General features: G+C 36.1%; 1 protein-coding gene across 1 annotated transcript in view; it reads right to left on the bottom strand.

Annotated features, from left to right (window-relative positions):
- LOC121369962 (bromodomain and WD repeat-containing protein 1-like) overlaps positions 1-23243 on the bottom strand; it is a gene marked incomplete at its 5' end in the record, with an annotated part of 37830 nt that overhangs the window by 2680 nt on the left and 11907 nt on the right. The window contains 22 exons of the mRNA XM_041495045.1: positions 274-485; positions 1015-1103; positions 1808-1960; positions 3967-4125; positions 5419-5542; positions 7493-7618; positions 8057-8330; positions 8977-9038; positions 9642-9753; positions 10369-10451; positions 10838-10962; positions 11759-12004; positions 12377-12590; positions 13223-13266; positions 13948-14079; positions 16084-16171; positions 17174-17315; positions 17754-18128; positions 19635-19860; positions 20567-20695; positions 21329-21463; positions 22193-22352. Coding sequence (XP_041350979.1) covers positions 274-485; positions 1015-1103; positions 1808-1960; positions 3967-4125; positions 5419-5542; positions 7493-7618; positions 8057-8330; positions 8977-9038; positions 9642-9753; positions 10369-10451; positions 10838-10962; positions 11759-12004; positions 12377-12590; positions 13223-13266; positions 13948-14079; positions 16084-16171; positions 17174-17315; positions 17754-18128; positions 19635-19860; positions 20567-20695; positions 21329-21463; positions 22193-22352 — 3410 coding nt within the window. The remainder of the gene's footprint in view (positions 1-273; positions 486-1014; positions 1104-1807; positions 1961-3966; positions 4126-5418; positions 5543-7492; positions 7619-8056; positions 8331-8976; positions 9039-9641; positions 9754-10368; positions 10452-10837; positions 10963-11758; positions 12005-12376; positions 12591-13222; positions 13267-13947; positions 14080-16083; positions 16172-17173; positions 17316-17753; positions 18129-19634; positions 19861-20566; positions 20696-21328; positions 21464-22192; positions 22353-23243) is intronic.

Raw genomic sequence — 23243 nt, 5'->3', positions numbered from 1 at the left:
TATAATTTCATTACTCTAAAAATATATCATTAAATTAAAAAACTAAAAACCCCCACCAATTCATACATCCATAATTTTGATTCTAAAGACCAAAAAGATACTGCAGTTATAGAATGACCCATGTGTGCATACGCATGTGTGTGTATGTGTCCAATTTCAAAAGATTTCACCCCCATAGCTACCTAGTAAGGGCACTTATGATCAGTTTTGTTTTTATTAACTACCCTCAAATTATTTGCAGGCAGAAAGCCTGCTAAAGGGAAGACAACCTACTTGTATTTCTCAAATGGATTCTGCGCCGTGGCCTCAGCCTGTGACTGTCACTGCTGTGTCCGTTTGTGATACGCTCTGTGGCCTGAGACCGCCTCGACCTCACCGCAGTGGAAGACGACGATGGCTGCACTGAACTGGAATGGTTGGCAGACCGCTGGCAGGGTCGGGATGTGGACGAAGTAGGATCTCTCTTCTGTGAAGCTTTGTTTCCACTGCAAGAATTTTACACAAAAAGTGAAAAATCATCTTGTGAAAGAAAGCATGTGGTCTTGAGATTATTGTTGGCTAATCTATTGGTTTAAAAAAAAAAAAATTGGGAGAGGTAATATACCACTATGATAGCCACAAGAGACAAGCATGTCACAGTTGGAGATATTTGGTAGTTGGTATGTGCAGATGGATAGCAAAAGAAGTTGAAAGATATGAAGAGCTGCCAGAAATTAGATGGAATTCAAAGGAGAGAAAGTAAAGAGGGCAGTGAGATAAAAAAAAGATAAAAAAAAGGTTTTTTTTAAAATTACTGCTATGAAGAGTGGACATTCCAAATGTGTGAAGGATTGATGAATAACAAATATGTGTATGGTTGGAAGAAAGTATTTTCTGTCTTTGTAAGTCTCCATACCATAATTATATAAATTATAAATCATTTTGTGCTTGTAGCTAACAAAATTTAATAAATCTACCTTTTGCCTTTTCAGTGAAGCGTAATTAAAATTAGCACTCTTTAATCAAATTGCTTACCTTAAACCTTGTAGCCTCTTCCAATTAACCATGGTATCTTTTATCTTTTCTTCAAACATTGCCGACAACCTCAAAGTCATTGCATAGATCTAAGAACAAAACAAACAAAATATCAAATTAAGAAATATCACATGCAAATTAATTTTTCACCACTTCATACTTCCTGGCATTAAGGTACACATACAGATGCTTATGATAACAATTTTATTTTTTTATTTTATGAAACTATTTCTTAGGTTTTATACCCTTGAAGGTATGTCCTCATTGTGCTATTTGTAGCAGAAAGGTATGTTTGCTCAACACCATACAGTACCTTGTTCTATCAGTGACACATTACATATTTGACACTTGGTCATCTGTTACAACAAAAAGCCTGGCGCAAAGACAATTAATTCTATAACTCACTTCACCTCAAGCAGGCATTCTACCAAAGCTATATCCCGCCCTTCAACTGGGGATCTTTTTTATATCCTTTTTAAATACAGAAAAACACATATCATATTTCATTTCATTTCAACTTATTTTCGTGCTTATATCCAATTAAGGTTCAAGCACGCTGTCCTGGGCACACACCTCAGCTATCTGGGCTGTCTGTCCAGGACAGTGGGTTAGCTGTTAGTTGGTTAGTGAGAGAGAAGAGTGTGTAGTGGCCTTAAGAACTCGCTCTGGGTTGAAGTTAAGGTGTGTGTGACAGGACAGCGTGCTTGAACCTTAATTGGATATAAGCAAGAAAATAAGTTGAAATAAAATATACATAAACTATACCATTACACGATGGCAAGCTAAACCTTACTCGAGATCTCTTGTTTGTGTTGAATGCTTTTGAATTCTGAAAGATCAGTCGAACATCTTTGCAGAACTCCACTGGTGTTTCATAGTGGTTGTTGTTGACATTGTCCTGAATAATGCTGAAATCCATGGGCGATTCTATGCACTGGTAATACTCCTACAACACAAATACCAGTTCAAGATATTATTTAACTATACATGTATTTTTTCTATACATTCCACTTCCAATTTCAAATGTTACAAGAAACTATTTAAAAAATGTTGTAAGGGCTCCATCTATCAGGTGAATATATTGGTATGACCTTTTTTAATACATTACCAATATCGGTTTTTACATCTTGTGAAGACATGCTCTAGTTAATATTTGCATTCCTTATTGCTCAGTATACTCATTGCTCATGATATCGCGGGTTCCACGATATCGTGGCATTTACATTTTTGCAGTTTAAACAAAACACATAACTTTTAATATGTTCTATTCTTGATTTCACTCGATAAATATTGATTATATAACTGTTGAATCTTACTAATATGATGAACAATTTTTTTAAATGCCCACACTGTCTTGCAGAAGAAGAATAATTATTACTACTGACTTTTCCATTGGATAATGTAAATATGTTACTACAATTGAAAAACGAAACGTTTTAAGTTGACTTTTCTTCATTCTTGTGTTGAAGTTTGTTTACTATACATCACTACAAATGTATTTACAAAAAGAGCCATTTTTTGACACCCGTGCGGTCCACCGTATTGTAATGTTTGCGATTTACCGCGATATCGTGGTAACCTCCCTTGAACGGAAGCCAGTGCTATGGTGTACTTCCATCAACCGGTATAATGTTAGAACAGCATTTATTTGTCAACACAATGGCATGGACATGATGCAGATATAGCAAAAATTGCAACCCAAGTATATTTACCGTTATATTATATGTTAGTGCATTTCTTTATTTCTTCCAAATAGTTAAATCGCGATATCGTGGTACCCCAGTATACATAGGGGGAGGAGAAATGGTTAAATATGGCTTAAAATATGAACTGGCAAATTTAAAAAATAATTTTGGGGAGAATTTATGTTTTAAGATTAGTCTCAAGACAGTGTTTAAGACTTGATTATGAAAAGTTTTCTTTTAAAGGAAAGTTAAAGTTTGTTTTGTTTAACGACACCATTAGAGCACATTGATTTATTAATCATCGGCATGGGGATGTTGGTAATTTTGACATATAGTCTTAGAAAGGAAACCTGCTACATTTTTTTTCATTAGCAGCATGGGATCTTTTATATGCACCATCCAACAGACAGGATAGCACATACCTTTGATATACCAATCATGCACTGGCTGGAAGAGAAATAGCCTAATAGGCCCACCATTGGGGATCGATCTCAGACTGACCATACATCAAGCGAGCCCTTTACCACTAGCCTATGTCCCGCCACTTCTTTTAACCTTCTGACTACTGCAGGCGAGATATCTCGCCCGACGTCACGTCAGTCGATATACTGTATACAGTGCATTCCCCAATTCATATTTCCCGCCGTTTTGCACACGACATTCACCGGAAACGGAAATATAATTAAAGAAAAATGATTTTTTTTCAAAATGGTGGCTTTTGTTTTGATTTTTTCAATTGAAAATACCTTGAAATTTTGAGTTCAAAAAGTGGTTTTCGGCAAGTATTTTCGATTGACAACAATGGCGGCATGTCGTGGCCATTTTCAGGGATTGATAGCTGATTGTGACAGCTAATTTGATAATATATTTGATCATTTTACCAACAACGAAAATTACCAAATATTGCAATATGAATCTTAGTTAGGGTTTAAAAAAAAAATCTGGTCAGAAATCCACTGTTATCGGGAATAATGGACATAAATACTGGACAAATGCCCGTAAGTAAATGCAACTTTTTCGATTTTTTGCCTAATTTTAATCACCATTAGCCAATCTAAAATAATAAAAATTACAAAAAAAGAAAAGAAAATAATACTTACCGATTCATATATGAACTTTATTTCATGTATTTATAAAACATTTAAGTGAATATATGTGAGTAAAAATTATAAACTTGTACCCACTCAACGTGGTTTTTGTTAAAAATTAATCCAGTAGTCTAAAGGTTAAACGAAGATAAGCTCTGTTGTACAAATAAAGGTCTTACTGGAATCTCTTCGGGGTCGACTGGATGTCTGAAAGGTTCAGCATCCTGGCATTCTATGAGCTGGTTGAAGATGAGTCGACACTGATCTCGCCACGCATCCCGGTCCACTCGCTCCTCTATCTTCCTGCGCTTACTGTTCCGAGTGCAAATCCTGGCCAGCTAAATCACAAATCACTTTTCAATAATTTAACAAGTTTAACTACATGTAATAGAGTAAAATCCCACAAAACCCGACTCTCTGTAAACCACAATTCACGCAAAACAAGACATTTTTCACAGTACCTTGTTATATATTAGTAAAAAAAATATAATAACCTCTCTAAATTGGATACCTCTTAAAATCAGACGTTTCACTTGGTTCCTTGGGTGTCCGGTTTAGAAGGGTTTCCCTGGACACATTTTTTCAACAATAGTGGTATGTATGGAAACGCTGGATGACAGAATGGCTCACTTGCAGACATCTCACTACTTGTCTCATGGATATGGCAGGGCCCGACCAAAGTCCAGAATGCTCAGTTTACGTTTTGGTGACATGGTTATCCAAAGCCAAATTGCTAAGAAATTTATACCTTTTCAACCCTAATCAACCAGGAAAAGTGAGTTTCATGTGCAACATTCAGTTTTCAGGCAGAGTAAAAAGTACAGTAAAATTTGATACTGGCCCTTAACTTGTGACTAGTATATTTAAAAACCTTTTTAGCATTTTGCTATGTGATTTCTGTACTGTATTAGCTGCCCATAAATACAGTATGAGTATCAATTACACAGGAATTATGGAAACAGCTGGGATTGTGGTCTACATGCATTTCCTAACTACTGATCATGGTTGTGTCAAGATTTGCTTTTAAAATTTAAAGTAATTATTTTATTCAGCTGCTTTAAGTGAATATGGATTTCAACAAAACAGAGATGTACTGTTGGGTTTTTATAATTACTTCTGTAACATTTAATTTTATGATAGTCTCTTTATTGAAAAATATGGACCAAATTTACAAAACCTGTTATTCTTAAACACAGGTGGTTAAGCACGGATAATGTATGTAGTTACACAGGCAATTGACTAAAACAGGCTTTGGAGATTTGGTTTGTTTCTTTGTTTTGTTTAATGACACTACTAGAGCACATTGATTGATTAATCATTGGCTATTGGATGTCTAACATATGGTAATTTTGACAGTCTTAGCAAGGATCCCCTTTCATTTTTCCATTAGTAGCAAGTGATCTTTTATATGCACTATCCCACAGACAGGATAGCACATACCACAGCCTTTGATATACCATTTGTGGTGCACTGGCTGGAATGAGAAATGGCCCAATGGGCCCACTGACGGGGATCGATCAAAACACTGACCGCGAATCAAGCGAGCACTTTACCACTGGGCTAAGTCCCACCCCTTGTAGATTGGTGTTATAATATTAAACTAATTTTAATGCGATGTCTGTACAGTTCACCTTTTTGTTCTTCCTGTTCACTGAATCTTCACTCTCGTCCGTCGACTGGTTTGGCCCCCAGTGAAATGATTCACCTTGAGTCAGTTCGGTCACAATAGGCATAGGATCAGTACACGAAGTGTCTCTGAAACAGACAGGAAAGAAGGAAATGTTTTATTTAACGACGCACTCAACACATTTTATTGACGGTTATATGGTGTCGGACATATGGTTAAGGACCACACAGATATTGAGAGAGAAAACTTGCTGTCGCCACTTCATGGGCTACTTTTTTCGATTAGCAGCAAGGGATCTTTTATATGCACCATCCCACAGACAGGGTAGTACATACCACGGCCTTTGATATACCAGTCGTGGTGCACTGGTTGGAACGAGAAATAGCCCAATGGGCCCACCGATGGGGATCAACCCCAGACTGACCGTGCATCGAGCGAGAGCTTTACCACTGGGCTACGTCCCGCCCCCATAATCCATAATGCATAGTGCACTAAGCAAAGCTTCTGTAAGGGTCAGTGACTTTCCCAAACATTTGCCGAACACTGAGCAATGTTACATGCAAGATCTCTGTGATAAGAATAAATTATCAATAAAATACATCAACTAATATATTACCCAAAACACATCCACACCTTTTGCGATCTTGCAGTCATCAATATAAGAACAATTTTCACTATGACCTGTAACACTGACCCATTACAGCTAATAAAATAAAGTACCGTATATTGCCCTGTATTAGCCGATTCCTTGGATAAGCTGACCTCTTAGTTTGACCCTAAATATCTAGTACAAAATCACCGGCCATGTGTATAAGCCGAAGTCATTTTTTGTCCAGCTGTATGTTGTATCGATTTCAATAATACTGTCAACAAATAGACTTGTGCTTTTCTTGTTCATTATATTTGTTTTCCCTTTAATTATTACAAACACGGTAATCGCGATCGCAGTCAACGTGGCAATGCTAACATCTACCAATGCCGTGAAAAATAATTTAGAACTGATAAAGCATAACAGAAAAATAAATAATTCAAGTTGTAACAACATATCACTGCACACAAGTAATTAATTTATTCACTGGACAGCAAAAAGTAAAATCGTTGAGGCATGTTTAATCCCCCACCACACACACAGAAACAAAAGATCATGCGGTCCGTGACTGCAGCTGTTCACTGTATATGGTATGGTCATGTGACAATAGTGGGAGTAATTATCGTCCTGAAATTCATGTGATGTTTTTTCAGTTGGTAATGTTAATAATGAGCTTAATTTATTTATGGCATTACTTTACAGTTTAATGCATCCTCCCAACAAAATAATAATATTAGAAATATAATACTTGTTTGAAGAAAAAACACCGCTTTGTATCTTAAATTTGCTATATGAAAGACTGGTCCCAGCACAGGTCAAACAAAGATGGTGGATAGTTGGAAAGAATATGTTTTTACCATTGAAATGACAATAAAACAAGTAATTTTTTATTATTATTCATCAAACTTATAATGCATTCAAGAACAAAAAACTGCATAATATTCCATGATGGGGTGTTTTATTTATACTGTGCACAAATTATTGTTACATCATTTGTGAAAGGCTAAGGGTCTGATCAAAATTTATAAGTCACGGTCGGGAGTATTTTCGATCAGAATGTTATGCTCCAATTTGTTGCCTCAGTGTATAAACCCACTCTCTTCTTTTGGAAAATGTTTCTAGACTTCAAAAGTCGGTTGATACACAGCAATATATGGTACCTGATGTGACAGCAGTGAGTTTCTTATCTTAAACCAGATGATGTTTCACAATTACCATCGGCTGAACATTACCTACAAACTCAGTCACTTGCCACTTGTAAACTATTAGAATATTAAATTCAGAGTGTAAAGAAGTACGTTGGTGGTTTTGTGTTATGATGCCTAAACAAAAGAACACAACTTTGAAGCAGATATTAGCAAAGAACAAATATAATTATTTAGTTTGAATCTGAATTCAGTAATAACACAGCACAATAAAAAAAATTATAATTCCCTCCCCACAAAACAAACAATAAAGAAAAAATATAGACACTTAAGTGTAAACTTACTTTATGAACCTGAGTAAACATTCTGTAACAATACAAGCACTCCGCACTATTGGTGTTCCTGGTTCGTTGAATCGGCTTGTGTTGCTTTCAATCCTCCTTACATCGCTCTGTACAGCAGCTACTCTCCTACAATTATCAGGGTTTTTTTTACTTATAAAAAAGACGAAATACAATACTTACATTGTGTATCCTTAAACAAATGTACTTATGGCTAAAATGTACATTTAGCCTTTGTGATGACTAAGGAACTGAACATGCCATGTAATATACGTAAAAGTGTGTCTACTTCTTGTTATTTAAAAACTTTCAAAGTACCAGCATGTAAAAATATCCAAAGAATAGAGTGGTTTCATTTTGAATTATAAATGACTGATGTAAGTCTTTTTCTTTAAGAAGCTAATCAAGACTTTTCAGTGGTTAAAAAACACAAAGACAGTCATTTTGAAAAAGATCAAATTTAAAGCCACTATGAAGAACAAGTTGATTTATACTTTGATGAACATAACTGTAAAATATTACAAAAGAGAATCAAACTTGTATAAAAGTTTATAAATTCCTACTTACCTGTAGAAGTTATTTTCCAATCTGTTCTTAATAGTACTGAGATCTATGGGGTATTCGATGATCATGGCATATTCCGGGAATGCGCTGAGGTCAACGGGTGCATTGAAAGGCTCAGCTATGGAATGTTGCATAATGGCCTCCAGGCCCCGAACGATGCGGCGACACTCCATATCTCTACCCCCAGGAGGCCACTCGTTCGGTTTAGGTGTGTACAACAGAGACAGCAATTCTTCTGCTTCTATATCAATCCCTCTTGCTGGGTCGTCAGATAATCCTGGGATGTTAAATATGGGGAAACAAATTAAACGCAGGCTTGCACAGCATTTGGTATACTAAAGATAGAGTGGCACAGATTGCACGACTTGAAATGTATATGGCTCTCCAACAATATTGATTTTTTCAAATCTATAATCATTTGAAACATTGTTTATTGCAAAATTAGACATGTGTACTGTCATTTTAATTCATGCCTGAGAAAGGTGAAATAAAATGTTAAAATAAAAAGCTAACTCCTACCAAAATTACAATACACACATTTAACATAAAATGTAAGCATTTTTTTATTTACACATTCAACAGGACAGTCTGGATTAATTACTAGTTTCAAGTTAGTTTGTTTTGTTTAACGACACCACTAGAGCACATTGATTTTTTTTCCTTTTGTTTAACGACACCACTAGATCACATTGATTTATTAATCATCGGCTATTAGATGTCAAACATACGGTTATTTTGATAGTCATATAGGAAACCCACTACCTTTTTTTCCCATTAGTAGCGAGCAATCTTTTATATGCACCATCCCAGACAGGATAGCACATACCACAGCCTTTCGTATACCAAACTGCTAGTTTCAAGATACTAGATATCAAATGGAGAAGTGAATTGTGTGCAGCTGTTCACGATGCTATGGTACTTACGTTGCTCATCAATAGGCTCCATATCCCAGGGACTCAGTTTTTCACATTCACCATTATCCCAGCTGAAACACAACACATTAAAATCGGTTAAAAGCAAACTAAAACAAAACTAAATACAACAAATATGAATGTCATTTATAAAATGCAGATTTCACAATGCTTTCTTTATAAAACTGAACTGAATATATATACCAGGATTTCCTGCATATGGACTGCATGCAATACATTTTAAAACTCCTAAAAATACCTCCACCCCCTGCAGAGTATCTGATAGAGCAGATTACGTGACTGTTTGTTTCTCAAGGCTGAAAATGTGGGCAACACAAAATGTTTGTTTCAAATAAATAAAAATAAAAATTAATGAAATAATGGTACATCAACATTTATTTTAAAACCACCAGTATTTGAATGATATTTGAGAGTAAAATGACAATAAAACAACTCATTAGCTAGCAGTTTACCTGGTACAAGTATGCAAACAATATTTATGTTTGTCACATAATTGTCTTCCATGCAGATAGTGTGCAGACTATCCATCAAAGCAAGCTATCTGACTATCTTTTTTTGAATCGAAAACCTAAGTATAGCTAGTTGTGGGCTATCCGGTGTAATGGGAAATATGTAGGAAATTATAATTATAATTGAGATAATAAAAAGATAATTACTTGACATTAAAACACTGAAAGAGACTGTCAGAATATTCTGCCTGCAATGGCTCCTGTGAATATATAACACCCGTCCACCACTGGTCATCAATTACAGACCGGAACCTATCACCTGTAAAACAATTAGCAGATTAATGAATATTCAAACAAACTAAAAACCCACACATAAAACAAGTGTTCCTTCATTTTCAGAACATAAGTGAGGTTTTTGCTATTTTGCTTATATTATATTAGTTTATTGTTTTACATACTAACAGCCTTGGCTGTAGTTTTTAAAGGGGTCTATCAACTGGTGGGGGCTAGCTTTCCAATATCAAATATGTACCCTGTGACTAATGAGTGATTATGATTACCTTGTTAACACGTAAAACTGATTGGAATTTCAATTCCCAAGTACACGAGTCCAGTAATGTCACAGATATATCATATATTTTATAAAGTTATTCATTAATGAATGTCAAACCTATCCATAGAGACTGTCATAACAGCCTTTATATGGGATAAAATATAGGAATCTTTTTGTAGAAGTCTGCTAGCACAGGCAGTTGTTTTACAGGGTGCAATTTTATGACAGGTTCAATATCAATTCGCACTAGTTATTGAAATAGCTGTAGCTCAGTGATGAAAGTGAAAATAATACGGCTTTGGGATAGTTTTCGATTCCAAAACTAGTCACATAAAAGGTGGTGACTCGTCATTAAAATACATGCATGTTTTCGATTCTCACCTGGTTTCCAGTTACGCTGCACCGCTATATCATAAATCTGTTTGAGCACAAGAAAGTCTATCACATCAGCCATATCATGATACCTGTAACATATATTTAGAGGTTATATTTCGTTTGTAATTTAAAATTCTATGAACATTTACAATGTAATACCATATAAAGGTACAAACAACTGCTAAATAATGAAATAACACTGAAGACATTGCTGATTTACTGTTGAAATAATTTATAATTAAAAATTTTACATACTACATTGAGATGTTCTGTCAATAATAAATACATGTTTTAATAAGGTACAGTCAGGTCCCTATAAACTGGACACCTGTTGAAGAAATAAAAAGTCTGGTTTTAAGGGGTATCCAGTTTAGACAGGTTACGTTCTATACTGATATTTAAAAAGAAAACATGAAAAATATCTGGTTTAGAGGGGTTTCATAGAACAACTACAATAATAAAAAAATACACTTACTTAATTTGGAAACTGCCTCCAGTCGGTTTTCCCGTGCTGTGGTCAATAAACTGCAACTTAAGACAGCACAGACGGGGTGGGCGTATTTCATATCGAATACCAATGATTCGAACAGTTTCCTGATCCTGTGCAAAAAAAACAAGATTCTCTGAGTTAATTATCACAATAACAGCAAACTTGATAACATAATATGACTGGCAGGGACAAATTCAGTTAATATCATTGAATATAATAATAATAATAACTAAACACTAATACTTTTCTTTTATCATCCATTAAAAGCTTTTGTAGGAGATATTGCTGGCACTATAATGGTACTCCCCTCGTGTCTTGTGATATCATAATTTATCAGCACTCGTTGATAAAAGTATAAAATCCTTGGCAAGCCTCGGGATTTCATACTTTTATCAACTCGTACTGATAAATTATGATATCACAAGACACGAAGGGAGTATCCTCTATATATTCATAATATAATGTTTTTAAAAATAAAAAAAATAAAAAGAAAAGACAAACTGCCAAATCAAGTAGAAACATATAACATTACAGGGTTCAACAAATCCTCTAGCCCTCGGTCCCTGCTAGGGAATGTTTGGTCTGGGCTAGTGGAAATCATCAAACTGTATTATTAAAATATATAGGGAACTAGCTAGGGCCTTTCTCAAATATTTGTTGAATACTGTATTATTGAATTTTACTGAAGAATATATTAATTATCAACTGAATTAATGATGACATCATTCTTTTTAGAAAACAGAAAATTAAATATATCTATTAAAGATTGACATTAATTTAACTTAATTTCAATGTGACTCTTTATTTTAAAACCTACTAAAATTTGAATATTTACACAAAATATCAGATTTAAAAAACATATGTACCATATGGATGTCTTGTTATTCTTAGGAGAAAACCTCTCACCCTGAGATCCGATATTTTATGCCATGGTTGATTCTTGTTGATGTTTACTTCATACGGCTTCTTCTTCTTGACCGCTTCAAGGTAGAGTCTGTGGCCCTGTCGGAAGTAGATTATTTCATCACCCATCTGCGGTACATATGGTGCTTTTCGGGGAATGGTATTGGTCAGCCACTCTGAAGGGCGGAATTCATCAGGAAGTTCTTGGATTCGCTGGTTTTGTTCAATCTGGTTTATTACAGGTTTGGGCTTGAAAAGAACAAAATAAGAAAAGTTGAAAATGCCTTCTGTTTTACGAACCTTAAAAAACCAATATCGGCAATAATAAATTTATTACTATGACTCAGAAACAATTCTTTTAACAGCAAAATAAGTATATATATTTATTTATCACCCACATAGTTCAAAATTTACAGGGAAATATAACCAGTACGACATGGGTGTCATAACGATTTAACGTGACCAACAAACGACATCATTGTCTCCTGGTTATGTTTAAAATGTTTTGACATGGTCCTTGTTAGCCTCGCTCTCGCTCAGGCAATACAAGAATCCTGACTCTCATTTCGTAAAATTAGTACAACACACAAGCCTGTATAACAATCTCTATGTAGGGATCACCTTTCGCAGAGGCTTTCTCTTCTTTTTCTGCGGAGGTTTCCTCTTTCTAGGACTTGAAGTTCGAGCTCCACCAATATTGTTTTCCTCCTCATCATCATCATCAATATCGGAGGACGAGATATGTTTTCTTTTTCTCTGCCGTTTAGAAATGCGGACAGGAGGTTGTAGATTGCTGCCTTGATCTCCCATCCAATCAGAGTAAGCATCAGAATCACTGGGGAAAAACAGTCTTAATTTAAGCCAGCCCACGTGATTATAAACTTTAAAATCTAGACTTTAATAAAGTCCAGACTTTAACGTCATGGCAACACCATTCAAATAGCATTACGTTAAAGTCTGGACTTTATTAAAGTCTAGACTTTAAGTTTTATAAGCACAGGCCCAGGTCTTAATTTAATACTTAAAAATATTTTGTAATAAACTTATCTAAAAAAAATTTTTTTATTATTGTAAAACCATAAATGTTCTTGAGGTTTCCTTTCTGCGAGTGTTATGAAATTAGAATTTTAAGCTTTATGGAAAATAACAATTATTTTATGTGCTAATCAGACTAAGCAGTTGTGAAGTATGCCTGTTGTTGGCAAAAGTTCTGACCTAGACCAGAGATGAGTAGTAGTCACATTATTAAATGGAAAATGCTTTGATAGTAGTGATAAAAAAAAAGGAGGGAGCCATTACTGTGAAATGGTATAAATGCTATAGCACTCTTCTATGTTTTTAACAGATGTCACATTTTTCACTCAACTGATTAAAGTTGAAAATTTTGTAGTAAACTAGTACCCTCTTATAACGTTAAAATTATGGCTACAATACACACATTACAAAATAAAATATATTAAACTTTACCTTTCACTTTTCATGAAATCAGATCCAGATGTGTTCTCGACATCCTGACAAAGAAAATAAAACATACAAACATCAAAGACACACAAGATGATTTACATCAACTAATAATATAAATCCTCAGGTATTTCTTATGTTTAGGAGATGATGAAAAAACGGTTTTGGAGGACTGAAAAAAGCGCCTTAGTAAACTGTGAAGAGCCTTAGGGGGCTGTAAAAAAAAAAAAGCTTTAGGAAACTGTGAAGAGCCTTAGGGGGCTGTAAAACAAAAAGCCTTAGGAAACTGTGAAGAGCCTTAGGGGCTGTAAATAAAAAAGCCTTAGGAAACTGTGAAGAGCCTTAGGGGGCTGTAAAAAAAAAAAAGCCTTAAGAAACTGTGAAGAGCCTTAGGGGGCTGTAAAAAAAAAAGCCTTAGGAAACTGTGAAGAGCCTTAGGGGGCTGTAAAATAAAAAGCCTTAGGGAATTGTGAAAAGAGCCTTAGGGACTGTGAAGACCCTTAGGGGCTATAAAAAGAAAAAGTGTTAGGAAACTGTGAAAAAACCTTAGGGAGCTGTGAAAAGAGCCTTAGGGAGCTGTAAAAACATCCTTAGGGAGCTGTAAAAAGAGCTCCTTAGGGAGCTGTAAAAAGAGCTCCTTAGGGAGCTGTGAATAATCTTAAGGGACTGTGAGGAGTCTTAGGGGATGGTGAAAGAAGTCTGTGACTTCGTTCTGATTTTGACTAACGAACCTCTTCCTCTGTGTCATACAGCGCTCTTGCTGCCAATCTGTTCCTGCCAGTCTCCTCATTCTCCACAGCAAGACTGGGCTCCCCGCCTGACTTCAGTTGACGACGCTTGTGTGCAGCCGAAAAACTAGTAGTCTGAAAGGAAAATCATTTTATTTTAGAAGGTCTTTGGCATTGTTTACTGGCATTGAAAGGAATATTTGTTTAATAACACTTCAGCACATATGACTAGTTGGTCTGTATTAACATGTTTTGTTGGGCTTTTTTTCCCTTGGTCAAGAGAGTGAAGCCAGAAGGTCTACACCATGAGATCTTTCCCATATACAAGACAGTACATACCAGAGCCTTTGATGTACCAGTTGTAAAACACAGGATGGGTTAAGGGAAATATGAATCCATCAAAAGCAATAAATCCTAAGACCTATCACACCTCAAGTGAACTTTCTACCACTGAGCAAAAATGGAACAGATGACCAAGAATCAGAAAGGAATGACAGTTAAAGTCTTGGTTTGTTTAACAACACCACGAGAGCACATTGATTAATTAATCATCAGCTAATGGATGTCAAACATTTGGTAATTCTGACACATAGTCATAACAGGCTACATTTTTTTAATGCAGCATGGAATCTTTTATATGTACTTTCCAACAGACAGGAAAGCACATACCACAGCCTTTGACCAGTTGTGGTGCACTGGTTGGCATGAAAAAAAGGAAGGACTAAAGAAAGAAAGGAAGGAAGGAAGGAAGGAAGGAAGGAATGAATGTTTTATTAACAACACATTTCTATTTATTATTAGATGACATCGGACATATGATAAATGACCAATACGATAATGAGAAAGTAAAGTAAAGTTTGTTTTATTTAACGACGCCGCTAGAGCACATTGATTTTTTATCTTATCATCGGCTATTGGATGTCAAACATATGGTCATTCTGACACTGTTTTTAGAGGTAACCCGCTGTTGCCACATAGGCTACTCTTTTTTACGACAGGCAGCAAGGGATCTTTTATTTGCGCTTCCCACAGGCAGGATAGCACAAACCATGGCCTTTGTTGAACCAGTTATGGATCACTGGTCGGTGCAAGTGGTTTACACCTACCCACTGAGCCTTGCGGAGCACTCACTCAGGGTTTGGAGTCGGTATCTCGATTAAAAATCCCATGCCTCGACTGGGATCCGAACCCAGTACCTACCAGCCTGTAGACCGATGGCCTGCCACGACGCCACCGAGGCCGGTCGATAATGAGAAAGTTAGTTTGTTTTGTTTAACAACACCTCTAGAGCACATTCATTAATTAATCATTGGCTATTGGATGTCAAACATTTGTAATTCTGACTTGTAGTAATTTTTCCGTTAGCAGCAAGGGATCTTTTATATGCACTTTCCCACAGACAGGAAAGTACATACCACAGCTTTTTACCAGTCATGGTGCACTGGCTGGAACGAGATAAAAACAAATCACTTAAATGGATCCACCAAGGTGGTTCGATCCTGCCTTGTAAGCACCTCAGCTAAATCCCGACTGAGCTAAAGCTACAGAGAAAGAGAGAAATCCTACTGCCGCCACTGCATGGACTACTCTTTTCAATTTAACAGCAAGGGATCTTTTATATGCTCAATCTCAGACAGGTAGGTTCATAGCATGTCCTTTGTTAGACCAGTTGTGGAGCACTGACTGGAACGAGAAATAGCCCAATGGGCTACTGTCAGGGTTTGATCCTAGATTGATCACACATAAGGCAAGCACTTTACCACATGGCTAAGACCCACCCTCAACCATGAACAAACAAAGTATAAATGTGTTACTAAGGAAAGAAATGCTTGTTTCATGCCACCCCAATTCTTTGTCAAACACTGTAACTTGGCCACTTGGTGGGTGGCACGCAGCCCCGTGACAAAGTGTTCGCTTGATGCGTGGTCGGTTTGGGACCGATCCTTGTCTGTGGGCGATTGGGCTATTTCCATTTCCAGCCAGTGCACCATGGCTGGTATATCAAAGGACATGGTATGTACTATCCTGTCTGTGGGATGGTACATATAAAAGATCCCTTGCTGCGGGTTTCATCTCTAAGACTATATGTTTAAATTACCAAATGTTTGACATCCAATAGCCATAGTAATGGTAACTCACATCATGCATGGCAAGGCTTCGCTTTCTTCTTTCATGAAATCTCTTCATTTCCTCATTACCATGGGCCAACCTAACTGCTTCACTTCTCCTAAAACAGATAAAAAACAAAGGGAAAATTAGTGATATGAAAACAGCATTGTAACCTGTGCCCAATGAAATACAAATGCATCATTACCTCAGAGTATTAGAAAATGATATTTTAACTCTTAGTAAAATGATAATCTTTCTTTATGTAGGGCTCGAACTTAAGAGTCTGTCTCCCACGGCAATGTTTAAAAGAATTGCCATGGATGAAACGACCCACTGATGGCAATTTTGAGCCAGCCTATGGCAATCTTTAAAAAAAGTGACATTTGCAGCAAATAAACATGATTGAAAGGCTATTTTGCTGTATATAGACTAATTTTAAATGTGCATATGTTAAATATTGGCAGATAATGTACACCAGGTGTATACATTTTGCCACTTCACTGACACAATAGTGTAATTGGTGATGCTCTCTACCTACAGCGAGTTATTAATCTCATGCTGTCATCATTAAGTTCAAGTCCTGTTTATGAAGCAAGGAAAATGCACAGAATGATTGAAAACTAACTAGCGACAACTGTTTAATGTTCTAGAAGTGTGTAGCAATCTTTGAAACATGCGTTATGAATCGCAACACAAAATGTTTGCTGGAAGGACATCATTTGGGGAAAAAATTAAATAAGAAATAATGGCAGGATATCTTCTTGGAATCTATTAACTGTAAAATGAAACATACTTTGCAATATGTACACATGGCAGAAGATGCTGGCTTTAAAAAGAAATAAGTTTGAGGAGAATGAATGTTGGCTCAAACCCCATCGGTGCTCGATAAAGTGTTCGACCCATCGGGTAGTTCGACCTAACCATTAGGTCAACAATGTGTAAGTGTAACTCATGACTTTGGTTTTGGTTCCAGCATCACAATATAGTCGACCCTTCAGAATTCGACCCAACAAGATTCGACTGTATATGGAGATATTATTTATACAATTATGTAAACCCACAGTGTAAAAAGTATGAGGAGAACCTAGTAAATAAATAAAAGAATAAGCAAACAACAGACCTAAGTAATGAGAGATTTGTTTTCTTGATGACAACCTTCGTGCTCATCGCTGCGATATCACTCTGAGTCACTCGCTGTGTAACGTTCTCCAATGATTGACGCACACCCTCTAACTCCCCACTTCTCCGCATACCGATAAGACCTGTAGAGAAACAGTATTAGTGTTACATAAACCAAAGCTGTCATGCATATTTATATTTATATTGTAGCCTTAGTAAAATAGTATAGAATATTTAAACAAGATTTCTTTGAAGATTGCTTCATTAGATCATCAACAATATTGCTGTTAATAATGGGGAAGATTTGTTTTTAAAAGCTGACTAATTTGATTTAAAAAGAAATGAAAAAGGACAAAACTGTTTGAGTAGATATGACAGTAAAAACGTAATACAGTAATCTGTATATTCCCTCATTTTATCTTTGGTCTGCAGAGTTACACATATATACTACCATTTACCTTTACAATTGTTTGAGATTCATTAAAACAGTAGCTATGACAGACAAATGTCTTGTAATCTGTATATTCCCTCAGTTCATCTATCTTTGGTCTGCAAGGTCGCACATATATACTACCATTTACCTTGTCCACTCCTTGTACTTCTGGGTGAGAGAAACGGTGGTGGAGACCCTACAGGAGGGGGAGATGCCAGTGGCTCCCCTCCCTCCCTGGCAATTCTATTATCCTGGGCCCTCTGCAGCTGCTGTATCATGTAATCTAGACTGGGTCGATGCGCGTCCACAACCTGCGGTTCTGCAGCTAACGGAACTGGTTCTGGAGCTAACGGAACTGGTTCTGGAGCTAACGGAACTGGTTCTGGAGCTAACGGAACTGGCTCTGGAGCTAACGGAACTGGCTCTGGAGCTAACGGAACTGGCTCTGGAGCTACGACAGCGTTGTGGTTCATATTCCCTTCATCGAGGCCCTGCTCCCCTTCACCAATCACCTCCGAGTCACCTAGAGTGAGGGAAAAAGGAAAGGAATGTTTGATCAGAGATGAAAATTACTTAGAAGAAAAAAAAAAAAAGAGAGAAAAACTTTGTTGGTTCTAGAAATGAAGAGGCCTGCTGAGAGGTTTTTATTAGAGAATAATCAGTTCTAGGGGGGAAGTTGGCAGGGGTGGGGATAAAATCTGGAAAAGTACAAAAATCTGGAGGATTTTTATCTCATATCTCATCTCATGATACAGTTGAAAAAATACAATAAGTAAGGTAAATAGCATAATTAACCAATTTTCAACAAATGAAATTTGTCGTGAACATATCAGTGATGTAAATAAAGCCAGCAGCCTGCAAACAAAACTGCTGGTAAATTACATAAAATGTCCCATTACTGACTTCCAAAATAGAATAAAATATACATGTACATTTAAGAAAAAACTTTTCACATTTTGGTTTTACTAACAACAAAAATGTACATTTAAACAAAACCCTGTCCCATGGTATTTCATTTTTGCCCAACATACAACTATTAAATATATATCACTTTAAAGGAAGGGACAATCAAGGCATTTGACCTGGTATGCATATTCAACGATATATAATGCACATTATTGCTTAATATCAACAAGTATAATCGTATAGTTAATTAATAAAACGGTTAAATGTGACAGCTATTATATATAACAGGTGCAGCCATTTTGTATCATCCCAGTGAATACGCCACCTGGCGAGCTGGTGGTTATGTAATACCTAACGTGTCATGTCAGGAATTAATCTTCGAACTGAAGAAACAAAACATACCTGATTTTTGTGGATGCATCGCAATATTCTGTAATAATAGTCATCCCAGTAAGCCAGCAACAATTATATATTTATGTTTAATACAAAATAAACCACCTTTGTCAAAGTGTTGAAATAACTGTATTATGGTTTGTACATAAATTAAATATTTTATTATACTATCAAGTCATTTATGTTGTTTTTACAAGTCAGGTTGATGAAAGCGAAGCACCTTGTCGTAAATTAGAGCGTTTGTTTACACTGTGCATAGAGCAGATGGACGGAGCTGATATCATTTCCCCCCAAGCTATACCACTGGATGTCACAAAAATGAAACAAAATGGCTGCCCCCAGTTAGCAGGAATAATTATGGGGTTTTTTATTAAGTCTAAAATTACGCGTTTTTCATTTGTTAAAGTGTCAGTATGTGTTGGTGGTCCGGGTATGCATCTTTCCAACACATAAATCTCTTGTTTGAGTTTACTCTACCTTTAAGTAATTCAACTAACTTTTCAACTTCACTGGTTAAAATAATTAAATTAGGGGAAAACTATGTTATATTTGACCATTTGCAGACGTTAATGCTGGTTTTAGTCGCAAATTGAGTTTTACCAGCGACAGGTTATGCTGGTTTTACTGCCACAAATAAATTAGATTAGCCAATTAAATTCTGCTTTATATACAGAATGAATTAGAACAGAATTTTATTTTGTAATAAGCTATGCAACAGTGATTGCTTCACCTGCTTCATTGACCGCCACTTCGGGAATAAGCTGTTCCGTGCTGCAGATCTCTCGTCCAGGGACAAGCCGCTGCATTCTGGGAGGGTATGGACTGCCATCAATGTCAACGAGGAACGGGGGAGGCATGAGGTGTGGAGGTTGTTGGGTCTGTTCGTCAAGAACATGGTTGTTTGCATCTCGGATCAGTGGCCGATAGTCAGTGTGGAAGAAGACTTCTTTTGGAACCTAAAGGATGAAATGAGTGTTTAAACGATTATTTTAATCCTTGTTTTGAACATACACTGAACACTTACACTAACTTCAACTACAGGTATCTATGAATATAAATGACATAATTTCAGCTGTAGCTTTAAAAGGCTCTCCTACACAAAGATTGTGTTCAAGAAAATAAGGTCAACAACTTGTAATTTAGCACTGTCACTCAAATGCACACTATCACTTCGGCTGTATATCACCAAAGTTAAAGTTTGTTTTGTTTAATGACACCACTAGAGCACATTTATTTATTTATTAATGATCGGCTATTGGATGTCAAACATTTGGTAATTTTTTTGACATATAATCATTTTACAGAGAAAACCTAAATGTTTTCATTAGTAGCAAGGTATCTTTTTATATGCACCATACAGGATAGCACATACCACGTCCCTTGATATACCAGTCATGGTGCACTGTCTGGAATGAGAAATAGTCCAATGGGCTTACCAACACTATATCACCAAAAATAATAAATAAATAAAAACCAGTTATAAATAAAACAAAGTAAGTTTTATTACATTTTGCTCTCACCAAAGCAACTAGCAACATGAATCTCACTTATAAAATTGTTTCAAAAACAATACTATTCAGGTTTATGATTCAAATGTTTTGATTTAACACTTCACAGCATACAAAATAAACATGTAATTTTCCTATGTACAACAGCCATTACCTTCAGGTATCTTTCATTGGTACCAAACCCAAACATCAACAGATGCCCATGAGAATCTGTTGCAGCAAAGCTCTGGCCATCTGGGGAGAACTTGCAATCAAAGACAGCACCATGACCTTGACCCTCAATCTGCAACATAGTTCAGGTTTGTTTTGCATTTTTGTCATTCAACATTAAATACAGCAATTTAACAAAATTATATAACTTGAATTATAACTTTTTAATGCTATCAGCAATGGAAATTGATTTGTATCAATACGCAATAGTGCAAGAGTTCAGACAAGGGACATAACCGACATTACAACCCTTGTAAGTAAATATCATATTTTTGTAAAAAAAAACCCACATTAATAATAAAAAGCTTCTTTTTACAAAAACAAAATTATTGGAAATGATAGAAGATAAAATTATACATATAATAATACTTAAATAAATTGGAAGAACATGCTTTATAATTATTGCCATTAAAATTTACTTCCCATTTTCTATTATTAATTTTGAATGTCTTTTCCACCAACTACAATTTTTTTTATTTTACAATTCTCACAAATTTCTATTACCCTGCAATGTTTTACAGATTATATCCATGTTTAAGATAGTTATAATAAGCTGTAGGATGCATAGGTATAATGAGGCATAAATAATCCAGAAAATAGTTAACTGCCTTACAGTGTCTGTCCACAATGACATTTATTGAAGCTTACTTTGCTAATATAAAATAAATGTCAAAATCTTAAACATAAATTTAAAACACAAGATTACCATATTGAAGAAGACTTTTAACTTTGCCCCAGTGTGAAGGTTCCAGATGATGATGTGTCCATCATGGCCTGCACTGAGCATGATGCGAGGGTCTGTTGGACACGACTCCAACACAAACACTTCATCCGAGTGACCCTAGAAACAGGAAAATAGGTACACGAGAATTTATAACTCGAGGTTAAACACCATAGATGGAAATGGATTGGACAAGTCTGCAGAATACCACTGACATCCATCCCAAAAGTGGCCATGCGCTGGACCCCTGGTGGTAAGAGAATGAAGGGGAGACCAAGGAGACCTGGAGAAGATCGGTGGAGCGGGAGATGAAGGCTCTTGAGTGGAGTTGGGGCCAGGTGACGAAGCTTGCAACGGACAGATAACATTGGCATTAAAGTTTAAGGGTGGGATGGGACATTGAGCAGCACTAAATGAATTTGCCTGAAATTTTGATGGTGTCCTGATTTGTGCATAAGCATTGTAAACAGCATAAAATAACCACAAAAGTTGGATAAACCAAACACATACACTTAATTAAGATAAAGCAATAATAATGTTTAAAAAATTAATAGGGGCTGTTCCAGACTTGATAACTGGGGTGAAGTGATTTATTATATACCCACCATCCATAAAATAAAATTTCATTTAAACCGCACACATGATTAGATTATAAAAAACAATAATGACATAAAAACAATTTAAAAATCACAGTAGACCTACCAGGTAAATAATAAAAACAATTTTAAAACCCCCCTTAAGAAGGATCTATCTTAAAACAATTCAGACTTTGCCCTGATTGTGGTGGGGCTACTTCCTCTCTCCCCTTGACGTTATCCCACCCTTCGTATGTACCAATGTTTGGTGTACCTTGAGAACATGCTGCAGCTTGCCAGTGTAGGAATTCCAAACCTTGATGGTGTGGTCGCTGACAGCGGTGACCACATAAAGATCGTCTGTTGACCACCCCACCATCGTCACATATAGCTTGGCAGCCTTGTCTTCAGAATCACCCTCAACCGTAGGCTTACTGCAAACAAAAAATATTATTGTGTTTACACATTGCAGGGCTAACTCTGGCAGTCACCAAATTTGCCAATTGCAAATTTTAAAAACAACCGGAGAATTTTATTTTAAGTTGGCAAAATAAGTTTACTATATTTTATTAGAAAATAACACATTTTCTGCCATTTTTGAAGTTTAATACATAATTTGGCGAAACTTTATGTTCACCCAGGGCTAGCCCCTGCCTTGTGATAAATGTCACAGGAGCAGATATTCAGCAGCACATAAACTACTGTGGTTATCAGGTTTTACACATAGTTATTGAAAAAGTTTGTTTTGCTTAACGACACCACTAGAACTGATTTATTAATAATTGTATTGAATGTCAAACATTTGGTAATTTTGACATATAGTCTTACAGAGAAAACCCTCTACATTTTCCCATTAGTAGCAAGAGATCTTTAATATGCACCATCCCTGACAGGATCGCACATACCACAGCCTTTGATATACTTAGCATAGTAGATCAGTTTCAATGGGCATATGCAACTCAGTTCTAAAGTATATCAACATTTATAAAGAGGTAGTTGTTATGCAAATAGCTAGCTTTTTATTACTATAAATTCTTATAAATTCTATGGTTCAAATGAGCACTAAATTGGCTGTTATGTAGCAAATTTTCCGGCGTGAGCATCAAGAACTGTTGCATCGGCCATAAATATTAGCAAAGTCACCTGTTTCGGTAGCTGAAACATTTAGTGGATTAGAATACAGTCAGAATATTAAATTTTGAACATTCCGAAATAATTTGCTAAAATTAATGTGTGAAATTTCAGTTGCCAGGCGGGCGACTCTCGATAAGGTTTTGACTTGCTCGACATTGTTTTAAGTCGCCTTGGGCAACCAGGTGACCATA

Source organism: Gigantopelta aegis, chromosome 4 (genome assembly GCF_016097555.1).
Source record: "Gigantopelta aegis isolate Gae_Host chromosome 4, Gae_host_genome, whole genome shotgun sequence".
Taxonomy (NCBI): domain Eukaryota; kingdom Metazoa; phylum Mollusca; class Gastropoda; order Neomphalida; family Peltospiridae; genus Gigantopelta; species Gigantopelta aegis.
Note: the sequence above shows the minus strand (reverse complement) of the source record. Positions and strands in the feature narration are given on the sequence as shown.